This window comes from Callospermophilus lateralis, chromosome 15 (assembly GCF_048772815.1).
Source record: "Callospermophilus lateralis isolate mCalLat2 chromosome 15, mCalLat2.hap1, whole genome shotgun sequence".
Classification (NCBI taxonomy): domain Eukaryota; kingdom Metazoa; phylum Chordata; class Mammalia; order Rodentia; family Sciuridae; genus Callospermophilus; species Callospermophilus lateralis.
In genome coordinates, this window is record NC_135319.1 from 93,872,045 (window position 1) to 93,890,353 (window position 18,309).

The 18,309-nt window shown below is 55.1% G+C and overlaps 1 protein-coding gene across 1 annotated transcript; it reads left to right on the forward strand.

The window, feature by feature from the left end:
* The first annotated feature begins 9,953 nt into the window (after positions 1-9,953).
* Positions 9,954-10,879, forward strand: Prap1 (proline rich acidic protein 1). Its single transcript, XM_076871450.2, has 3 exons — positions 9,954-10,057; positions 10,419-10,525; positions 10,656-10,879. The coding sequence occupies exons 1-3, from the start codon at positions 9,954-9,956 to the stop codon at positions 10,877-10,879; spliced, it is 435 nt and encodes a 144-aa protein (XP_076727565.2).
* Positions 10,880-18,309: the final 7,430 nt, after the last annotated feature.

Below are 18,309 nucleotides of genomic sequence, written 5' to 3' on the forward strand. Positions count from 1 at the left end.
TTCCAGAAGGAATGATGCTCACGTCATACAATATTTCTGGAGAAGAGGATTTGGGGACACCCATAGCCGAGGCCAGCCCAGCTTGCACCTGGCAGCCTGACAAGGACACAGGAGAGGAAGTCACAGCCCATTCCCACCTGCAAATGCCAGAGCAGACTCCAAGTTAAATCCTAGCAAGCCATAGCCATCAAGATACAAAAAATGAGGCTGAGACTAGAGGACTGCAAATTTGAGGTCAGCCTCAGCAAGTAAGCAAGGCCATAAACAACTTAGCAAGATCCTGTCTCAAACTAAAAAAGAAAAAGGTCTAGGGATGTGGCATGGTGGTTAAGCATTCCTGAGTTCAAAACCCAGTACAAAAAAAATCTATATCTTCACCACATTAACAGAAGAAAGAAGGAAAAACATCTGATGAATTTCAATAGAAGCAGAAAAAATATTTGACAGGATTCAACATTTATTTACTATTTCAAAAATCAATTACATATTAGGGACAGAAGGAATGTTCCTTAATTTGATAGAAGTTAACGGTAAAAACCCTACAGTGAAGCTCACTGAACACAAGTCTTCTGGTGCTGGATACCAGGAAGGAGGTAAGAATCACCTTGACCTGGTCTGTTTTATGACACAGTAGCAGAGATCTCAGCAATGCAGCCACACAGGGCACAGAAATAAAACCAGAGCCTGGGACAAGAACAAGGAATGCTGTCATTGTTCATGGAAGAAACTGCTTTGGTGTGTAGAAAATCCAAAAATGCTACAGATAAGGTCTGAAAATGAGTCTATTGAGATGAGTAGAGATAAAGTTTGCAAAGCAGGTATATTTCTTTATGCCAATGGCAAAAAAAAAAAAAAAAAAAAAAAAAGGAAAACAGATTTTTAAAAGATTCTATTTAAATAGTATCAAAAATATGCAATGCTTGGGAACAGGTATAGCCAGCCAGAATGGGCAGGACCTCCATGAGGAAAAAGTTATTGACAGACACAAAGAAGAGCAGTCTCCCAACAGGCAGGGAAGGCTGTGGTGGTGGGTTTTGGAGGTCTCCATGTTGGAATGTGCCCCCTAGGCAGCAGTGCAGCAGTGCATCTGTGGAATCCATGTATAGAACACAGAGAAGAGGGTGTTGCTCTCACCCAGTGAAGGGCAACATCTCAACACAGGTGCACCAATGCCTGTGGGAAAGGGGCTGGGGAGGGGCAGCAGGAGGCCACTCCGAGGAGGGCACCCCGCTGCGGACCCCAGTCAGGCACTCTGGAGACAGGTCCCTTGGAAGCATGTTTACTGCCGTGACCTTGTGTCTGGCCAGACCAGGAAAGAGGTCACGGCCCCACACCCCTAGCGGCTGAGAGGCTCTTCCTGGAGTGGTCTGGGGCCTGACGCGGGTGCTGGCTTCTGGGCACCTCCCTTGGGCAGGTGAGCGACCGGTACTAAGGGGATGTGGTTCCACGGTGCTTCATACTTGGCGCACAGCACACAACCCATTGGGCACTGGGTGCTGACAGCATCGCAGGGGGAAGGCAGAGATAGACGATGAGGCGATGAGAACACAGGTAAAGGCCGGTCTAGATCCCCGGCGAGAGGGTGGAACGACAGGAGAGGGTGCATGCAGGGTGCCCTCGAGGAGAGAGGCGTTAGGACTTTCACCGAGTGCCCTTCCGAGGTCCACCAGCCTCTGCACAGGTCCGGAGCGGCTAGGCGCAAGCATGTGGGAGAGTCCAATGCGGATCGATCCGCTTGGGATCATAGGGGCCGACTATGAGCTCCAGCTCCCCTGGCGCTGCCACATCTCAGGTTCCTACAGCAACGGGGCAGAACTCCCCCACCCCACACACGCCTCTGCATCGTGTTCCAGGCGGAATGCTAGGAAGGGGACTGTGATTGGGATCACTCCCCGCCCCTCTCCACACACCAGAACATCCTTTAGGTGGCTGAGTCACGGAGATGCGCTGGGAAGGCGCGCTGGATGCATGCACACAGTAGACAGCTCTGGAACTGTGGGGAGTGGGCATCCTTACTCTTCCTACTGGCTCCTCCCCGACCCCGCTCTGTAATCATGTCTGCGCTGCTGTTGTGGGGACCCTGCACCAAGCTCCAAGATTGGAGGGTGGGCGGTGCACAAGCTGTTGATGGACAGATGGATGATATCTCTGCTAGAGGTCACGTCATAGAGTTGCTTTCACTCGCACACCCCACCCAACTCTGGGACGATGTGTCACGAGGGGAGGTGCCCGCGGGCGTGGCTTATGCAGGCCAGCCACCAGCGCGTGCGCGTCGGGCGCGTTCATGACTGCGGACCTCTGCGGGTCCGCCCCTACCTCGCCCGCGCCTGTCCCCGCTGCAGGCCCCCACCCGCCGCCCGACCAGGTGCTTTTGCCCCCCCCCCCCCCGCCCTGCAGCGGTTGGTGATTTGACTCGGGTTTGAAGCCCTGCTGAGCTGCCGGGCGCAAGTAAAAAGAAACCGGGACGCAGTCTCCTGCGTTCCAGCCACCTGTGGCCGCATATCCAGAGCTATGGCAGGTGGTTCTGGAGAAATGCCGCCTCCCTACTTTCTGGCCACTTCCTGCCTGTCATGTAGCCACCCCCATCACGCCCCCGACCCCATGCTGGCAGCAGATCCTTGATGCTCTGGTCCAATGCCCCTTCTGCTACCCGTCTTCTCCCCATTCCCTGTCCCTTCTCCCTGCCAACGTCTGCAGGCAGAGCTGAACAGGAGCTGGGACTGGCCCTCTCTGCCCACCTTGGGGATGCATAGCTCCCACTGGCTCTCTCAGACCTGCAGGGGTGGAGCCAGCTCATAGGGAGGAGGCTGCAGTCCTACCCGTCTGCTGCCCGCCTGTGCCTGATAAGGGGATCCCAGCAGCAGGTCAGGTCTCTGCAGGTGGGACACTCAGGTACTTACTGAACGTCCAGGTTGTGACTGTCCCCACTTAGGACTCCTCTGACATCGTCCACCCCCGAGAATCACCCCCATCCAGTCAGCAAAACTGGGCAGCATCTCCCGCTTCCCGAGAGGCCTGAGGACCTCCCCACCCCCCACTTCTGGTTAGCAGGATGGGCCTGGCCTGGGGACAGGCAGAGTCCCCAAGGTAGGAGGGTAGCTGTGCCTGGCCACCCTGGCCACCATTCAATCTGCCCAAGTGCTCCTGCATACACTTGCACCGTACACACACCCAGCACATCCCTGCACACGCACTCTCTCCTGCACACACCAACACACCCTTGCGCTTGTCACATCTTTGCACACCTCCCCCCCCACACGGCCCCTCACCCCACTCCACAAGGAGAAACCTGGAAATGGCTCACAGGCGGCTCCTACTCCAGCTGCTGCAGGACGCGGTCGCGGGAGGGTGAGGATGCGGATGTGGATGCGGAGGATGCAGTTCCAGACGCTTCGCAGCCGGGGGCGGGGCGGGCAAGGGGCTGGAGCCGCGAGACCGAGGCTGTGGTTGCCGTGGTAACCAGGATGGAGGAGGGACCGCGGCTACTGTGGCCGCACACCCCCCCTCCCACATCAGACGTTGACTGGGAGCCCCTACCTTCAAAGGCACGCACCTGACACACACCTCACACTCACACATGTAACACATGCAATACACAGCATAGACACATCTCACATGCCTCAACACCAGACACACACACACACACCTCCTAGGAACCCAATACACCTCAGACCAACACCACCCAAATCCACACGTAAACACCCCCTTAGGGCAGGGGGCAGATACTGGGACCAGCCCAGCCCAGGCTGCTCCTCCACCAGGCAGACCTTGATGGCACAGACTGCCTGTCCCCTCCCCTGCCTCCTATCCCTTGGGGCAGCTGGGTTTGGCCCCACTCACCCAGAGGATGACCTTCTTTTTTTTAATATTTATATTTTAGTTGGACACAATATCTTTATTTATTTAGTTTTATGTGGTGCTGAGGATCGAACCCAGGGCCTTGCACATGCTAGGCGAGCGCTCTACCGCTGAGAGACAACCCCAGCCCCAGAGGATGGCCTTCTGCTCTGTCAGCTTCTGACTCCTTGGGCTGTGCGCTTTCCCAGGGCAGCCTCGACTTTCCCAGTCACGTGGTGACGACTGTCTGTAGGAGGCCCAGCATGCAGAAGGTGCTCCACAGTGCTTGGCTGAGGGTGTGTGTACCATGATTCACGCAGGGCTCCAAGCACAGCGCTGGCACATGCACTGTGCTCACTCCCATGTCCTTGGTGAGAATCCTGTTCCACTTGGGCACCATGTTTTTGATGTCGTTGAACACTCCTGTTCAAGTCTTTGGTAGACATGTGCTTCATTCTCTCAAGTAGATGATGCAGACAGAAACTGCTGAATATTTGAATATTAAGTGTACATTTAGCTTTTAAGGGAATGCAAACGTGTTTCCTTGGCAGTAGCTTTATATCCCAGCAGTATGGGGCTCTCGCCAACATCTGCTATTGTCTTTTTCATGGTATCCATCTGAATTAGCCACCTCTGGCTGCCAAAAAAATTGCTGCAGATGGGTGATTTAAACAACAGATCTCATTTTTTCACTGTTATGAAGATGAGGTCTGAGATGAAGGTGTGAGCAGGGCTGGTTGTTCCTAACGTGGAAAGGGAGTCTTCTCCCTGTTCTTCACATGGTTGGCCCTGTGTCTGTGCCCTAATCTTTTCTTATCAGGACTCCAGTCTTGTGGGATTAGGGCCCTCCCTAACAACCTTGTTTTAGCTTGTTGCCTCCTTAGGGACCCTAACCCCAAGTGCAGCTGTACTCTGAAGGCTTAAAACTGCAGCACAGGGCTTGAGGGGAGTACTTGGCACCACCCAGGCAGGTGCACAGTGGGCTGGCAGTGGTTTGCATCTGAGTTACCCTGGTGACTAACAGTGCTGAGCATCTTCTCAGGGCCTACTTGCCATTTGCAGACCTTTGGTGGAATGTCCCTTCAGATGTTCTGAGCACTTTTCAGTCAGGCATTTCATCTTATTATCAAGTCGTGAGAATTCTCTCTGTATGCTGCACACACCCTTTCTTTGAGGAGGGTGGGAGGAGACGAGCTGATAGACGTACCTGTGTGATGGTCACCACCGTCAAGCTCATCGACACACACTCTTGCTGTGCACCATCCCTAGAGCCTGATCGTCCCACTGCTGGTGGTCTGTGTCCTGTGACACCCCATTTCCTAGCTCCACCGCCCAGCAACCAGCCCTGACCCTTTGCTTCTGAGTTCGACATTTTTGGACTCCATATGTGAGTGAGCTGGGCAGCGTTCTTCCTGTCCAGCATAATGCCCTGGGGGTCCATCCATCCACTGGAACAGCACAGTGTAGGATGGAGGCAGAGAGAGTGGCACCTTTGTCTTGTTCCTGTCTTAAGGGGACAGATGGCAGTGTCTCATCACTAAATACGGTGTTTGCCACAGATTTCTTGTAGGTGCTCCTTTACCAGGGCTAGGGAGTTCCCTTCTGGGATTGAACCCAGGGCCTGGCTCTAGTGTTTTTGGTTTGTTTTTGGTAGTGGGGATTGAACCCAGGAGCACATACCTAGATCTTTTGATGTTTTATTCTGAGGTAGGATCTAAATTGCTGAAGATTTCATTAAATTGCTGAGGCTAGACTCAAATTCGATTTTGATCCTCCAGCCTCAGCCTCTCAAAACACTGGGATGACAGGTGTGTGCCACCATACCTGACTAGCCCTAGTTTTAAAACAGTTTTTACCATAAACAGGTATTGGATTTTGTCAGATACTTTTTAGGATGACATGAGCTCTTTATCCTTCATAGTGTAATACATTGATTTTTAAATATTGGGCCAACTTTGCATTCCTGGAATAGTGCGAATAATTTCTTTTTGTGTGTTGCTGAATTAAGCTGATGTTGTACTAGTGATTTTTGTGTCCATGTTCAAGAGTGGTCTGTAGTGTTCTTTTCTCATGATGTCCTTGGTGGCTTTGGTAGCTGGGTGTCCCTGCTTCATGGAAGGAGTGTCCTTGTTCCCGCTGTAGATGGCAGAGTGTTGGTGCTCCTTTTTGATGATTCCATTAGAAGTCAGCCACTGATAATTAATGTGCCGTCTGTGCTCTGTATTGAGTATTTCTCTCTTGCTGGTCTCAAGATTTTCTCCTTGTGTTGGGGTTTCAACAGTTCAAATTCTCATTTGGTGCTTTTTGTTTTTCTTTTATTTTATAGGAGGCAGGGTCTCCCTGTGCTGCCCAGGCTGTCTCAGGCTCCTGGCTCAGGCAACCTCCATCTGGGCCTCTGGGGTAGCTGGGACTGCAGGCCTGTGTTGCCAAATTTGTTCTTTCAGTGAACTGCTTATTGAGATTATTTAAGACATTTCATCACACTTTTCTTTAGTTCTCTAAACACAGTTTCCATTACTGTTTTTTTTTTTTTTTTTTTTTTGCGGGGGGAGGGGTTGTACCAGAGATAGAACTCAGGGGCACTTGGCCACTGAGCCACATGCCCAGCCCAATTTTGTGTTTTATTTACAGACAGGGTCTCACTGAATTGCTTAGCACCTCACCATTGCTGGCTTTGAACTTGGGATCCTCGTGTCTCAGACTCCCGAACTGCTGGGATTACGGGCATGTGCCACGTTGCCCAGCTCCATTGCTTTTTATTTGTGAAGCCTAACACCTGCATTCACTCAGAGGAAGTTTCTAGAACTAGCTTTCCCCTAAATACTGGCCGTGCTTTTCCTGTGCTTTGCCTTGGGTTGAAAGCAGGTGCCTTAACGGGCTGCTCATTTGCAGGTCACAGGCCACACTGCTGCAGGGTGTGATGGGGGAAACAGGTGAGAGGCAGGGGGCACACGGGCTGGCACCTTCTGCTCACCTTCTCTCTAAACCTAAAATTGAGCAAAAAATGAAGTCTATTAATTTAAAAAACTAGATGTTTTAGATAATATGTTGCAGGCTTGAAACCTGACACCTGGCCTGTTGCTCTCTTGCTTGTGGGTTTAGTTACCTCCCTGGACTGAACCTCGTGGCATGTGGCACTGTGTCCCAGGTGTCTTCCTCAGCCTGGCTCCCTTGTGCTGCCCTGTGTGGGCTGGTTGAAGGCCCACAAGTCTCCACCCTGGCTGTCCCTGTGGCTGGGCATGCTGTGTCTAGGTGGCCTTGGGGCTCTCCTTCCAAGTCTCTGGCCTTCTTTGAGCAAGTGTGCAGGGCTTGCTGCAGTAGGAGGTAGGGGGAGAGGCCAGAGAGATGGGGAGAGCTGAGCCCTCATCTTACGGTTACCCCAGTGTGGGGGTCCCAGGCCCAGGTGGTTGCCTCTTGGCTGGGTCTCCTTCTTGGTGCATCACTTCTTGCAGCAGCCATTTCTCAATTGTTCATGTTAAAGTTTCAGATTCTAAAATTGTTTTGTGATCCTCACCCCATCCTGTCAAAATCCCAGTCCTGGTTTTGGGAAAACTCAGTTACGGGAGGGCTGGCAGCTCAACCCCATGGCCACACTGCCCCAACGCTGCCCTGGCAGGCTGGACAGGGGCAATTTGAGGGCAGGGCTGGGACAATCCTCAGGGTGAAAGCTCCATGCAGCCACACTCTGTCAGGAGTTTCAGTCCAGCTGGGGTCCATGCTTCTGGCCAGTACCCTCTCCTCCGGGTCACAAGGCCAAGGCCTGCCCATGCAGGACACCTTCCTGGTGTGTCCCCAGGAGAGAAGAGTGAGTGTGGGGGATGGGGGCACTGTGTGGCATGGCAAGGGTGCTCTAGCAGGCCAGGCAGTGGGGTGGGCCAGGTGGGTGACCTGGAGGTTTCTCAGGGAGTCATTTCCTTGGGGACACCTTGGTTCCAGGTTGGGGTGGGGCTGGGCAGCCATGGGCCCAGCCCCTGGGGCAGTGAGATTGTGGGACCCTGACCTCTGGCCAGACACGCCCAGGCTGAGGAAGACACAGGCAATAAAGCCCGAGCTGCCTTGTGGGGAGGGACAAGGAGGTGCCTGGGCATGTGGATCTGGGACTGCGGCTCCTCAGAGCACTGTACGCTGAGAAGGAGGCCCGGCATGAGCAGGTGATGCTGCCCCTGAGCCCAGCTGCTCTGCCCGCCCACTCTGGCAGTGGCAGGTCTGGGCCTGTGGTCGGGGCCATTGTGGCTGCAGGTTTTAGAACCCTAGCTCAGAGACTGCCTGACTCTGAGGAAGGCCAGGGAGGGAGGGCCAGGGAGGGAGTCACTGTCCACAGACTGTGGGGCTGGGCCGTGTTGGGTGGCAGTTCTGAGAGGGCTGGCTCTTCCCAGGTGGATGGGAATGGGCAGAGCCCTCCCCTAGGGCCCCCTGGTCTTTGTCCATCTGATGCCCCCAGATGTTTACAAGAGTGCCTTGTCCCCTGGGGCCGCTTGGAAGGAAGGGTGACATCAGGCTGTAAAGGCCCCAAAGAAGGGATGGGGCTCGAGAAGACCAGAGGCAGCTTGAGCTCAGGGAGGCAGGCCGCAGGCCAGGGTCAGCACGCAGGCCATCTGGTGCTGCGGACGGGTGCATGTTCCTCCCACACTCAGCATAGGAATGGGCCTCTGTGTGTGGGGGGGTCTTAGGAGTAGGCAGGCGACTGAACTCCACCAGGCCAGGTCCTCACCCTAAAGTGCTGAGTCACCCTGGGACGGAGAGCACAGGTGTCTGGGAGGCTGCCATTCACCACACCACACCACAACAAACACACTTCACATGCAGACCACACACCCTGCACACTGCCCACACCACAAGCTCTCCTTCCTGCCTGGGCATGGGGCTGTCTGCCCAGTGGCACAGCTGCAGGGCTGCAGCTGTGTGCTGGGGTCTCTGCACCTTATCAGCAAGGTTGTAGCCCTCATGGGTACCTGGAGCTTTCGATGCTCCTCTCACTCCCGATGTGTGTGTGTGTGCGCGTGTGTGTGCAAGGCCCCTCTGAAGTCCTCAGTACTGCCCCTCTGCCCCACTGGTTGCATCCAGGGGTGGCCACCCTGACTTCTCAAGCCCTTCTCTTTGAGATGGGAGCCTGCTTACTTGTGGACCACTCCAGGGCTCCAGCCAGTCCTCCCTGAAGGCAGAGACCATCAGCCCATTAGCTGCTCATTAGGGTCCTGTCAGGGTGGGCTGAGGGCTTCCTGGTGGGCAGGTGCAGTCCTCTGCCTCACACTTTCTCCCTGGCCCCCAGGCTCTTCCTGGTCACCTGCCTGGTGACTGTGCTGCTGCAGGAGGTCCTTGCAAACCCAGCACCCCAGGTACACATGCCTGCCCCAACCCACTGTCACCTCCTGCTCCCTACCTACAAGGATGTTGGCAAAGGCCCCCCAAGCCCACGGGCACTGAGGTAGGGCCTCAGGATGCAGAGGGTCAGGCACCTTCCACTGGGGTATGACAGGCAATCCTCCATGACACCATGTCTCCAGCTGGGGACGTGAACCTCCATGGCACCTAGGAAGACCCCCCAAGAGGCGGGCCCCTTTGATGCTCACCTGGGTGGGGGCCAAGCTGCACTGTTCATGCTGATAACATGGTGGCCTGCCCTGGGTCAAGGCCACTCAGCTTGTGTCCCAGAGCAATCAGGATAAGGGAGGCCCGCCCTTCCCAGCCACTCCACGGCTGCTTTGGCCAGTCCCCCCTGGGTCCCCTCTGCTTTGCTCTTCTCTCCCCACTTTGCCCCACTGGGTGCTGGACTCAGGGGGCTGCCCCCACAGCCAGCCAGGGAGTGGGGTGCAGGACAAGCCCTAACTTGCCTTTGCAGAAAATAGCCAGTGCCCCAAGGGCTGGTGGGTGAGTGGGAGTGCTGAGCCAGGGTGAGGTTCACATCCCTGTCGGGTCATTTGGGGACAGGGAAGCTGATCAGTCTAGGTGGGCTGGTCATTTGGGGACAGGCTGGTGACTTCACTTCCCTTGCCCATAACCTTGATATCCAAGGTGGCCGTGTTCTGGCCTTTAGTCCCCAGAGACCCTTACAGAGGGTGTTGAGCTGGCCGACCTTTCCTGTAGCCCCAGGTGGACCTTGGAGCAGCCTCTGCACCATGTGTCCTTCAGCCCAGCCCCTGAATAGCAGCGCTCACACCTGTGACTCACTCTCTCAGGCCCCTCTCAGGACCAAAGGCAAACATGAGCGGGACATGGAGAGGTGAGTGTCCCCAGAAGCCCTACTGCACTCGCCCCTGAAGCCTAGACCTGTTGGGCCCGGGGTGCACATGGTGGGTGAGAGGAATCCTGTCCTGTAGTTCTCCATGGGAGGCAATTCTCAGGGCCAAAAGGTATCCATCCATCAGCAACAAGATCTGTGCCAGAAGCAGGGGACCCTGGGGGCTCTGGCCAGCTCCCCTACCCACTGGCCCCAGGCTGGCTCAGTCTTGGAACAAGATGACTTCTCACCTCCCTGGCCCTTGAGGACCAATGAGAGAGGGTTGACCAGCATCTTGGGGCTGGTGAGCACTCTCTTTGGTGGGCTGGCTACCTGCATGTGGACTGACTTAGCTTGTGGGCAGGGCCTGGGGCATCCAAGCTGTAGAGCCTCTGAAGAAGGATGGTCAGTTGGTGGGGCTGCCCCCAATGCCGAAGCTGAAGCTTGCAGCCTCCGAGGAGAAGCACCCAGGTAATCTGGGGCCAAGACCACACAGGGGGACCCCAAAGGGATAAGCTGGAGAACTTGCCAGTGGACGGGCCAGTGGAGGGAGGGCCTCGAGATAGGAACTGAGGCTACACCTCCATCTATCTGTCTCTAGGCCCCAAAGCATGGGTGCAGGCTGAGGACATCCTGGGCCGTTTTCGGATCCCACAGCAGGGTCCTGAGCTGGATCTTGACAGTCTGTACCACCCTCCAGTGGAGGAGGTCCAGGGCAAAGAAAGGCCCTGGTCCCCAGTGCTGCTGCCTCGCCAGGTGCTCGAGGGACCAGAGGAAGACCTAGACCACGTCCACCACCCTATGGAGGACCCCAGGGAACCCTGACTGCTCTCGTCCACCTGCTGCCTCTGCTGACCCTTCCCAGCTAGAAAAATAAATGCCTGCAAACAGAGGTGGAAGGCCACGTGTGTCCTTAGACCAGGGACGAGGGTGGCCTGTTCCGACCAGGAGGAGTGAGCTGTGTCTGCCCTTCTGTGGCACATCAAGAGCTTCCAGACTGCACAAGGGCCAGCTGACCCCGGCTCTGACTACTCTGGTCCCCCAGGCTCACCCCGTGCATGTGTGGATGGGGTGAGGGGTATGACGGTAGTGAGTGGTGGGAACTAGAGGGGAGCACTGGACCAGCCTCAGCAGAAAAATGGAGTTTAATCTGAGCTCCCCACAGAAGGGGTCAGAAAGGAGAGACTGGGGAGCAAGAAGATGGCATCAGTGGGCACTCAGATGAACAGGTGCAGAAGCATGCTGGTGCACCAGTGGACAGATGGGCTCAGGAGTTAGGTGCACAGGTGCACAGGTACACAAGCATACAGGGGCTCAGGTGAGTGGAGCAGGACACAGGCCAGGACACACTTTCTGACCAGATTTTCTGGGCAGCTGCCTAGCTGTATCTTGGGGGCCAGACCTCCTCAGGTCCGTGCTCAACAGACCAATGCTTGGCACGGGCACAGGCCACTTGGGTTCTCACATACTGGATGCATTGCGGTCTGGCAACCCTGCCCTGCAGGGAGAGGGAAGGACCAGGGCAAAGTCCCAAGTCACATTCTTGCTGGCTCTGGCAGCTAAGCTGGAACTGAGGCAGCTCTCAATCCTGGGTGCCCATCCTGCACGCACTGCAGTACTTTGTCCAGGTGACCTCATGTGCCCTCAAGTTCTGTGTCTCCTCGCATGTCTCTACTCCCTTGAGGATTCAAATGGTAGCCCTGAGGGCTCATGCCCACGCCTTGGCCTCAAACCCTGTGAGCAGGAGCTAGCCTCCCCACATTGCGGATGAGCTGGCCATGGTGGAACAGTGAGTGAACTTCAGGGTCTTGCCTGATAGGGCCTAGCAGGTCCTGCTTCGCCTTGGCGCACCTTCCCTGTTATCCTGATACCCATTCAGTGGGGCACTCTGAATCCGCATGTCCCTCCTCCTGGACCACTCCTGGCAGCACAGCATTCACAGAGGCTCCAAAATCCTGCCCAAGTCTCAGGTGGGCAGAGTTCCTGGGGTATGTGAGGGCTCAAGGCCCCAGGCTAACTCACGTCAGGCACAGGTAGTCAGTGGCCCTAAGGTTTGGTCTCCCCATGTTTACCCCTTCACCCTCCCTGGGTCTCATGGGTTACTGGGGCTGTCAGGCTCAAAGGCTGCCACTGGCCTAGGATGGTGTTTGTGGCTAAGTCTCTCTGTGGTCTTGCCTGAGCCAGGACCCCCTGTGGACACTTCTTTAACTCCTGAGTGTGACCAGGAGACTCAGGATTGTGCTGTCATGGTGGGCAGGCCAGGTAGGCAGAAGGAAGCAACTGGCCAGCTCAATCCTGCAATTTTAGAGCCTGCGGGGAAGGTTAACCACCCAATCAGGTGTGGCTGCTTGGGTGGTGCTCATCTTAGATCACTTTCCTCTGTTCTCCAGATGTGGCTGGTCAACACATCTGGAGAACAGAGGAAGTGGTGGAGGGCTGAATTCTAGGAGGTCTAGGAGGCACAGCTTGGGCTTCACTGAGTGCAATGGCCTAGTGGGGACCTGGGACACTGCCTACGGAACTGTGACCAGAGATGCTGCACAGAGGGTCTGGCCTCAGCCAGCGGTGCCCTTCACTCATCCTCACACCCTGAGCTGATTCCCAGCCTGGGAGCCACATCCTGGTTCAACATCTCCACTGAGTGGACTAGTGGCAGGGTGGCCTCTGCTCTCATGTGCATCTGAAGTTTAGCTGGGCCCAACAGACAGCTGGTGGGCATAGGACTCCCCAGAAGAGAATGGACCCAGACTTAAGTCTAATGTTAGTGAAAATCGGACACGAGAGTTGAGTATTGGCATCAGCCGAGACAATCCGTGCATGAGAAACAGACCCAGAAAAGATGCTCCACACCAGTAACTGTCCGGGAATGCAAATTAGAACTTAAGGGATACAGAATTCATTGTTCAACAGGATGGAACAAAGTCAGGCCACAATGAGACCCAGGAAATGGAGCTGGGCGCCCCCTCGTGGTGGGAATGTGAACTAGCACAGCGACCGATGAATAGGGGTCCAGTAGGGGGCATTGCTTGTAATCTGTTTTAGTCAGCTTTTTCCACTGCTGTGACTAAGGGGACCCAACCAGAACAATTGTAGGGGAGAAAAAATTTATTTAGGGACTCATGGTTTCAGAGGTCTCAGTGCATAGACAGCAGACTCCATTCCTCAGGGATCGAGGTGAGGCAGAACATCATGGCAGAAGAATGGTAGAGGGAAGCAGAGAGACTCCACTCACCTGATACAAATATAAACCCCAAAGCCATGCCCCAATGCCCGCCTCCTCCAGTCACACCCTACCTGCCTCAGTTTCCACTCAATTTATACCATCAGGTGATTAATTCACTTATTATGTTAAGACTCTCATAATCCAGTCACTTCTTCTCTGAACCTTCTTCCATTGTCTCACACGTGAGCTTTTGGAGGATACCTTACATCAAAACCATAACACCAGGCCTCTCTACTCTATACCACCCTCACTGGCATCTGACATGATCACTTTTGGCCATCTTCCCTGCAAAGTGTCCAGGCCAGCCCTGACACTTGTCCTCCTGCTTAGGGGTGAGCAAGGGGTCCTGGTCAAGAACCACCTGTGTCTGCAGCTTGGGGCTGGTGCAGAAGCCTCCATCCGACTCAAGTCACCCAGCAGCCACTGAACCCACCTCCATCCTCCTGCTGGCCCTCTGCCCAGCCCCCAGCCCCAGACCTCATTTCCCACTTCACAGCTGAGTATGCATCAAGGGTGGGCAGGGGCCTGTTCTTTGGGGATCCAGTAGCTGCCTTGAGCTCAGGGATAAGTCAATGAGAAAGCACAGAGTCTTTATGCTGAAGGCTGACCCTGACTGCATTTCCCCATCACTTTCACAAATCAGGGGAATTCTGGTCATCAGAGCCCCCGGATCTGCCAGACCCTTGACCCCTGGCTGGGCCTGCTCTGGCTCTGCCCTAGGAAGGGCTGTTGGCTGGGCTCAGGGCTTCATCCACTCTCCTGTCCCTGCAGAGGTCTTCACCAGGCTTACCACATCGAGCAGAGGATGGGTGTCCCTTTCTTGAGGAGGAGGTGCCATCCCCCTCAGGAGGAGCCAAGCTGAGCTGGGGCAGGAGCAGAGGCTCGGGTCCCATGAGCCAGGGTCTGAACTCAAGACAGAATGGATCCCATTTGCTTCCATCCTCTGAACTGTAGGTCCAGACACCAGCAGCCTTGGGCAAACAGGGACCCTGTCCACCCAAATGCCCCCTTTGGGTGACCTCAAGTCTCAACTGGACATGAGCTAAGCAGGGGTAGGGGTAGGGGTCTCCTCAGGAGCATGAACAGGGGCACACCTGGGCCAACTAGAACGTACCCAGTTGCAACAACAGCAGAGGCCTTTTTCATAAGACTCGAATCTCTTTATCTTTGCCAGGGCTTTCTGGAAGAGAAATGAACCAACTGGAGGGACCTAGCCTAGAAACCCTAGCAGGCGGGCCCTGAGTCCCTGGGCGGGAGGGGGCACCCGGAGTCGTGGCCCTCCAGTCGGCCTCTCTGGTTCTCCTGGTGCAGGGGTCCCAGGGTGCTCAGTCTTGGATTTTAAGGACTGGGCAGTGGGTATGAGGCAACTCTCCTGCCCTGTCCAGGGCCTATGGTGGACTGGGTCTGAGGGCAGCTTGGTAAGCCCTCCAGTGCCCCTGAGCTGCCCTGGGGAGTTGCCTCCAAGATAGGAGCCCTGGACTGCTTCCCTGAGGCAATTCTTGCTCAAGATCTGCCAGTGGGGGTGGGGGGCTGGGGGTGGGATGGGTGTGTCCACTCACTTGTGAGATCTAAAATGGAGGCCATGCTGAGAATGAATTCCGGGAAAAGTTGAACAACTCTTGGAATGTTAATGAAGTCTGGGAAAAGCCCAAGGCCAGAGCCCATCCCAAAGAAGTGTTAATGAACAGCCCCCAGCAAACTTGAAGAGGCTGACTCAGAAGTGCCCAGATTACTTCTTTGGCCCACCTGTGTCCCACCCCTCAGGCCTTCCCACCTAAATGCCATCACTGAAAGAACTATAAAAAGGGGAGACAACCGCACTTCCATGGATTCCACCTCTTGGGTCCCCTTCTTCCTCCTGGAGAAGTCTTTTCTGCTGTCCTTTAATAAACTTCTACTTTCCACTCTGACCTTGCCTCGGCGTGCTTCTCTGGTGTTATTCTTCAACATTGGGGAAGCAAGGACTCGTCACCGGTCAACAGCGGTAACAGTGTGAGCCATGTGGCTGCAGAGCATAGCCAGGGTGGGGTGGCAAGCAGGGAGACCTGGGGCCTGGAGACACATCCCTGGAAGATCAGGAAGTCCAGAGCCCCCTCCCCAAAGCTGGCTCCAACCTCTCCCCAGTACAACCTCTCCCCAGTCTGCTTCCCCACGCCCAGGCAGATAGGTCAGGGTCCTAGGAGGGAGGTGGGAAGCTAGTGGGCAGAGAGGGAGTCAGCCACAAGCCCAGATGCACCTCTTCTGTCCCAGCCAGTGGACAAGTGCCTGTGTTCCTGAACACTGTATGCTGTGCATAAGGGCCATGTGATGGCATCTGGAACTTCCCCTCTCAGTCTTCTGAGCCTCCAGGAGGCAGAGTCCCTATCCCCTTCCCACAGCCTCACTGTGCAGCCCACCATAAACAGACTCATGATCTTTCCACAGTGACTCTGCAGGTCCCTCTCCTTGTTGTTGGGCACCAGATCCATGATAGCAGCCTGGGGGCGGGCAGGGGTCTTCTTTGTGGTCCTGGGCACCTTCAGAACTTCCCAGCTAGAGATGATTCAGGGCTCCATGGATCTGGTTAGGAACCCTTTCCACCACCTACTCCAAGGTAGGTGACCCTGTGAAATATAGGAAAGGGACACTGAGGCTCAGAGCAGCAGTGTAGCTTTGGGGCCCTCACCAGGCTCCCCAGTAGGTGTCCAGAGGCAGGAGCTTCAGCATAGCAGCCAGGAGCTGCACGATGCCCAGGGCTGGAGGGGAAGAGCTAGGCTCAGACTCGGGCCATTCCCCAAGGCCTGTCCTCCTTCACCAACTTTCACTCCTGGGCCTCAGTAAGTCACAGGTACTGACGACTTAGGGCCCAGGACAGAACTAGGACCACTGCCCACTTCCCAACCTGCCACTGGCAACTGGCTCAGCATCTGCTGGGACTCCACTGGCCCTTACTGGCAGATGGAGGAGGTGGGAAAGTTCACGTCTGTAAAAACTGAAGAGCTGCTCAGCCAGGCCCAGCTCAGCATGGACTCCTGGTGGAATGCAGAAGCCACCACCTGTAGGTCAGCTGGCCTCTGCTCCTACCCTGGTCAGTGGGCCAGAACATGGGTCACTCCCACCCCTCTTCAGAGGAAGTAAGGAAGAAAGGCGGAGGTGTGAGAAGGCCAAACCTGTTCCTAAGAGGAGGGGGCAGACCACCCCATCTTCCGGTTGCACAACCTGGCTCTGGGACCTGGAGAGAGAAACTGCCGAAGACCAGGGTGGCCTGGCCTGGGAAGGATCTGAGGCTGGAGGTGAGCCTGGCCTCCCAGCAGCTGGGGGCGAGCCTGGCCCTCCCAGCACCCTGCTCGGGTTCCTTGACCCAGACACAGGGCTGACCAAGGGCCACCTTGTGATCGTAGGGCCGGACACTGAGGACTTGACAGCAGGGGTAGGCAGGGGGCAGCTGTGGCTTCCCTACCTCCCAGACTCCCTGCGGAGGGCATGAGTGTGGACAGCACGCCTGCCCGGGGCTCCCCACAACCCAAGCACTAACTGATCTTGTCTCCATGTCCCATCTGTGCCAGGGTGTACAGCAGCTCTGTGGACAGCAGCGCAGGGACACCCTTGAGCCCTCCATGCAGCGTACTCCAGGATTGGACATGATGGAGGAATGGGATCTGATGGAAGGGCGGAGCGGACTTGCCCAGCATGGGCGAGGCCCGGGATTCTATCCTAGCACTGCAAAAAACACCACCACTCAGGGTTCAATCGCTTAAAGTGAGATTGTGGAGCTGAATGCCCAGCATGTGTGAAAAATTAAATATTGGGGCTGGGGCTGGGGCTGGGGCTCAGCAGTAGCACACTTGCCTGGCATATGTGAGACACTGGGTTCGATTCTCAGCACCGCGTATGAATAAATAAAGGTCTATCAACAACTAAAAAAATATTAAAAAAAAAAAGAAAAATTAAACTATTGTACTGTGAAACTGGAGGTCTCCCCAAAGTCTCATTGGTGAGGGGCGGAAATGCTGGAAGGAGGGGCCTAGAAAAAGGTCTTTGGAGAATTCGGTTGGAACCCTGGCCTCTCCTGCTGCCTTTGCTTCCCAGCCGCATGAGGTGAGCAGCTGTGTTCCACCATGAGCTCCCCACCATGATGTACTGCCTGGCCATAGGCCCAAAGCAATGGGTCAAGTGACCATGGACTGAAACCTCTGAAACCATGGGCCAAAACCACCTTTTCCTGCTTACAAGTTGATGATCTCAGGTATTTTGTCACAGCTATAAAAACCTCACACACAAATGAATGGATTTTGTTTTAAGGTTTTCCTGCTTGGATACTTCAAACTGATGTCTCCTCTACACACTTATTCCAGACTCTAGGACTGATGGTGGCCCAGGACAAACCTCCAGGTGTGTTCAGCTTTAGTCAATGAGCAAGTCCACATCCAGTGTCACCAGGGCCAACCTCCCTGGCTCCCTGCCCTCAGGGAAAGTCTGCTCTGCCCTGTTGGCCTAAATCAAATTCCCGTTGGCCCTATTTCTGTAAGTAAGCACATGCCAAAGAATTCAAGATCCTAAGGCTTATCAGCAACACATCATTCCTGTGTGAAGGGGGAAAGTGTGAGAATTCAGTGCTGCTCCTGGTGGGTGAGTCAACAGAATCCAAGATGGGCTCCTTCCTCCTGCATCAATTCCTGTTTGCAGCACACAAGAATACAGGCAGATGTGGGGGGATTGCAGAACTGATCCTGCAAGGGACATGGTCCCCACAGTGCATGCAGACATGCTCTGCTGAATAAATGAAGTTGAACAAGAGCTGTCATCTGAGGTGCGAGAAAGTTCTTAGTTCTCAGTGTGGGCGATCCTCCCCTTGTCCAGCTTGGTCCTCACAGGCTCCTGGCTTATGCCAGCCCAAAGCCGTGACCATACTTCAGACCACCTTCCTACTCCTAGCTGTGGGCCAGTATATGGTGCTCTGACATGGTCACCAAGCTGGAGGGCATGTGCTTTCCCATGAGATGAGGGGCCCGAGGCCTAGTTCCCAATAGGACAGGCATCATTTGCTTTGGCC

Bases quoted from the DNA above. Each gene is read 5' to 3' on its own strand.
- Prap1 (XM_076871450.2), top strand. From the start codon at position 9,954: ATGTGTCCTTCAGCCCAGCCCCTGAATAGCAGCGCTCACACCTGTGAC. The intron at 10,058-10,418 runs GTGAGTGTCCCC...GCTTGTGGGCAG, and splicing joins CATGAGCGGGACATGGAGAG to GGCCTGGGGCATCCAAGCTG. The intron at 10,526-10,655 runs GTAATCTGGGGC...ATCTGTCTCTAG, and splicing joins CTCCGAGGAGAAGCACCCAG to GCCCCAAAGCATGGGTGCAG.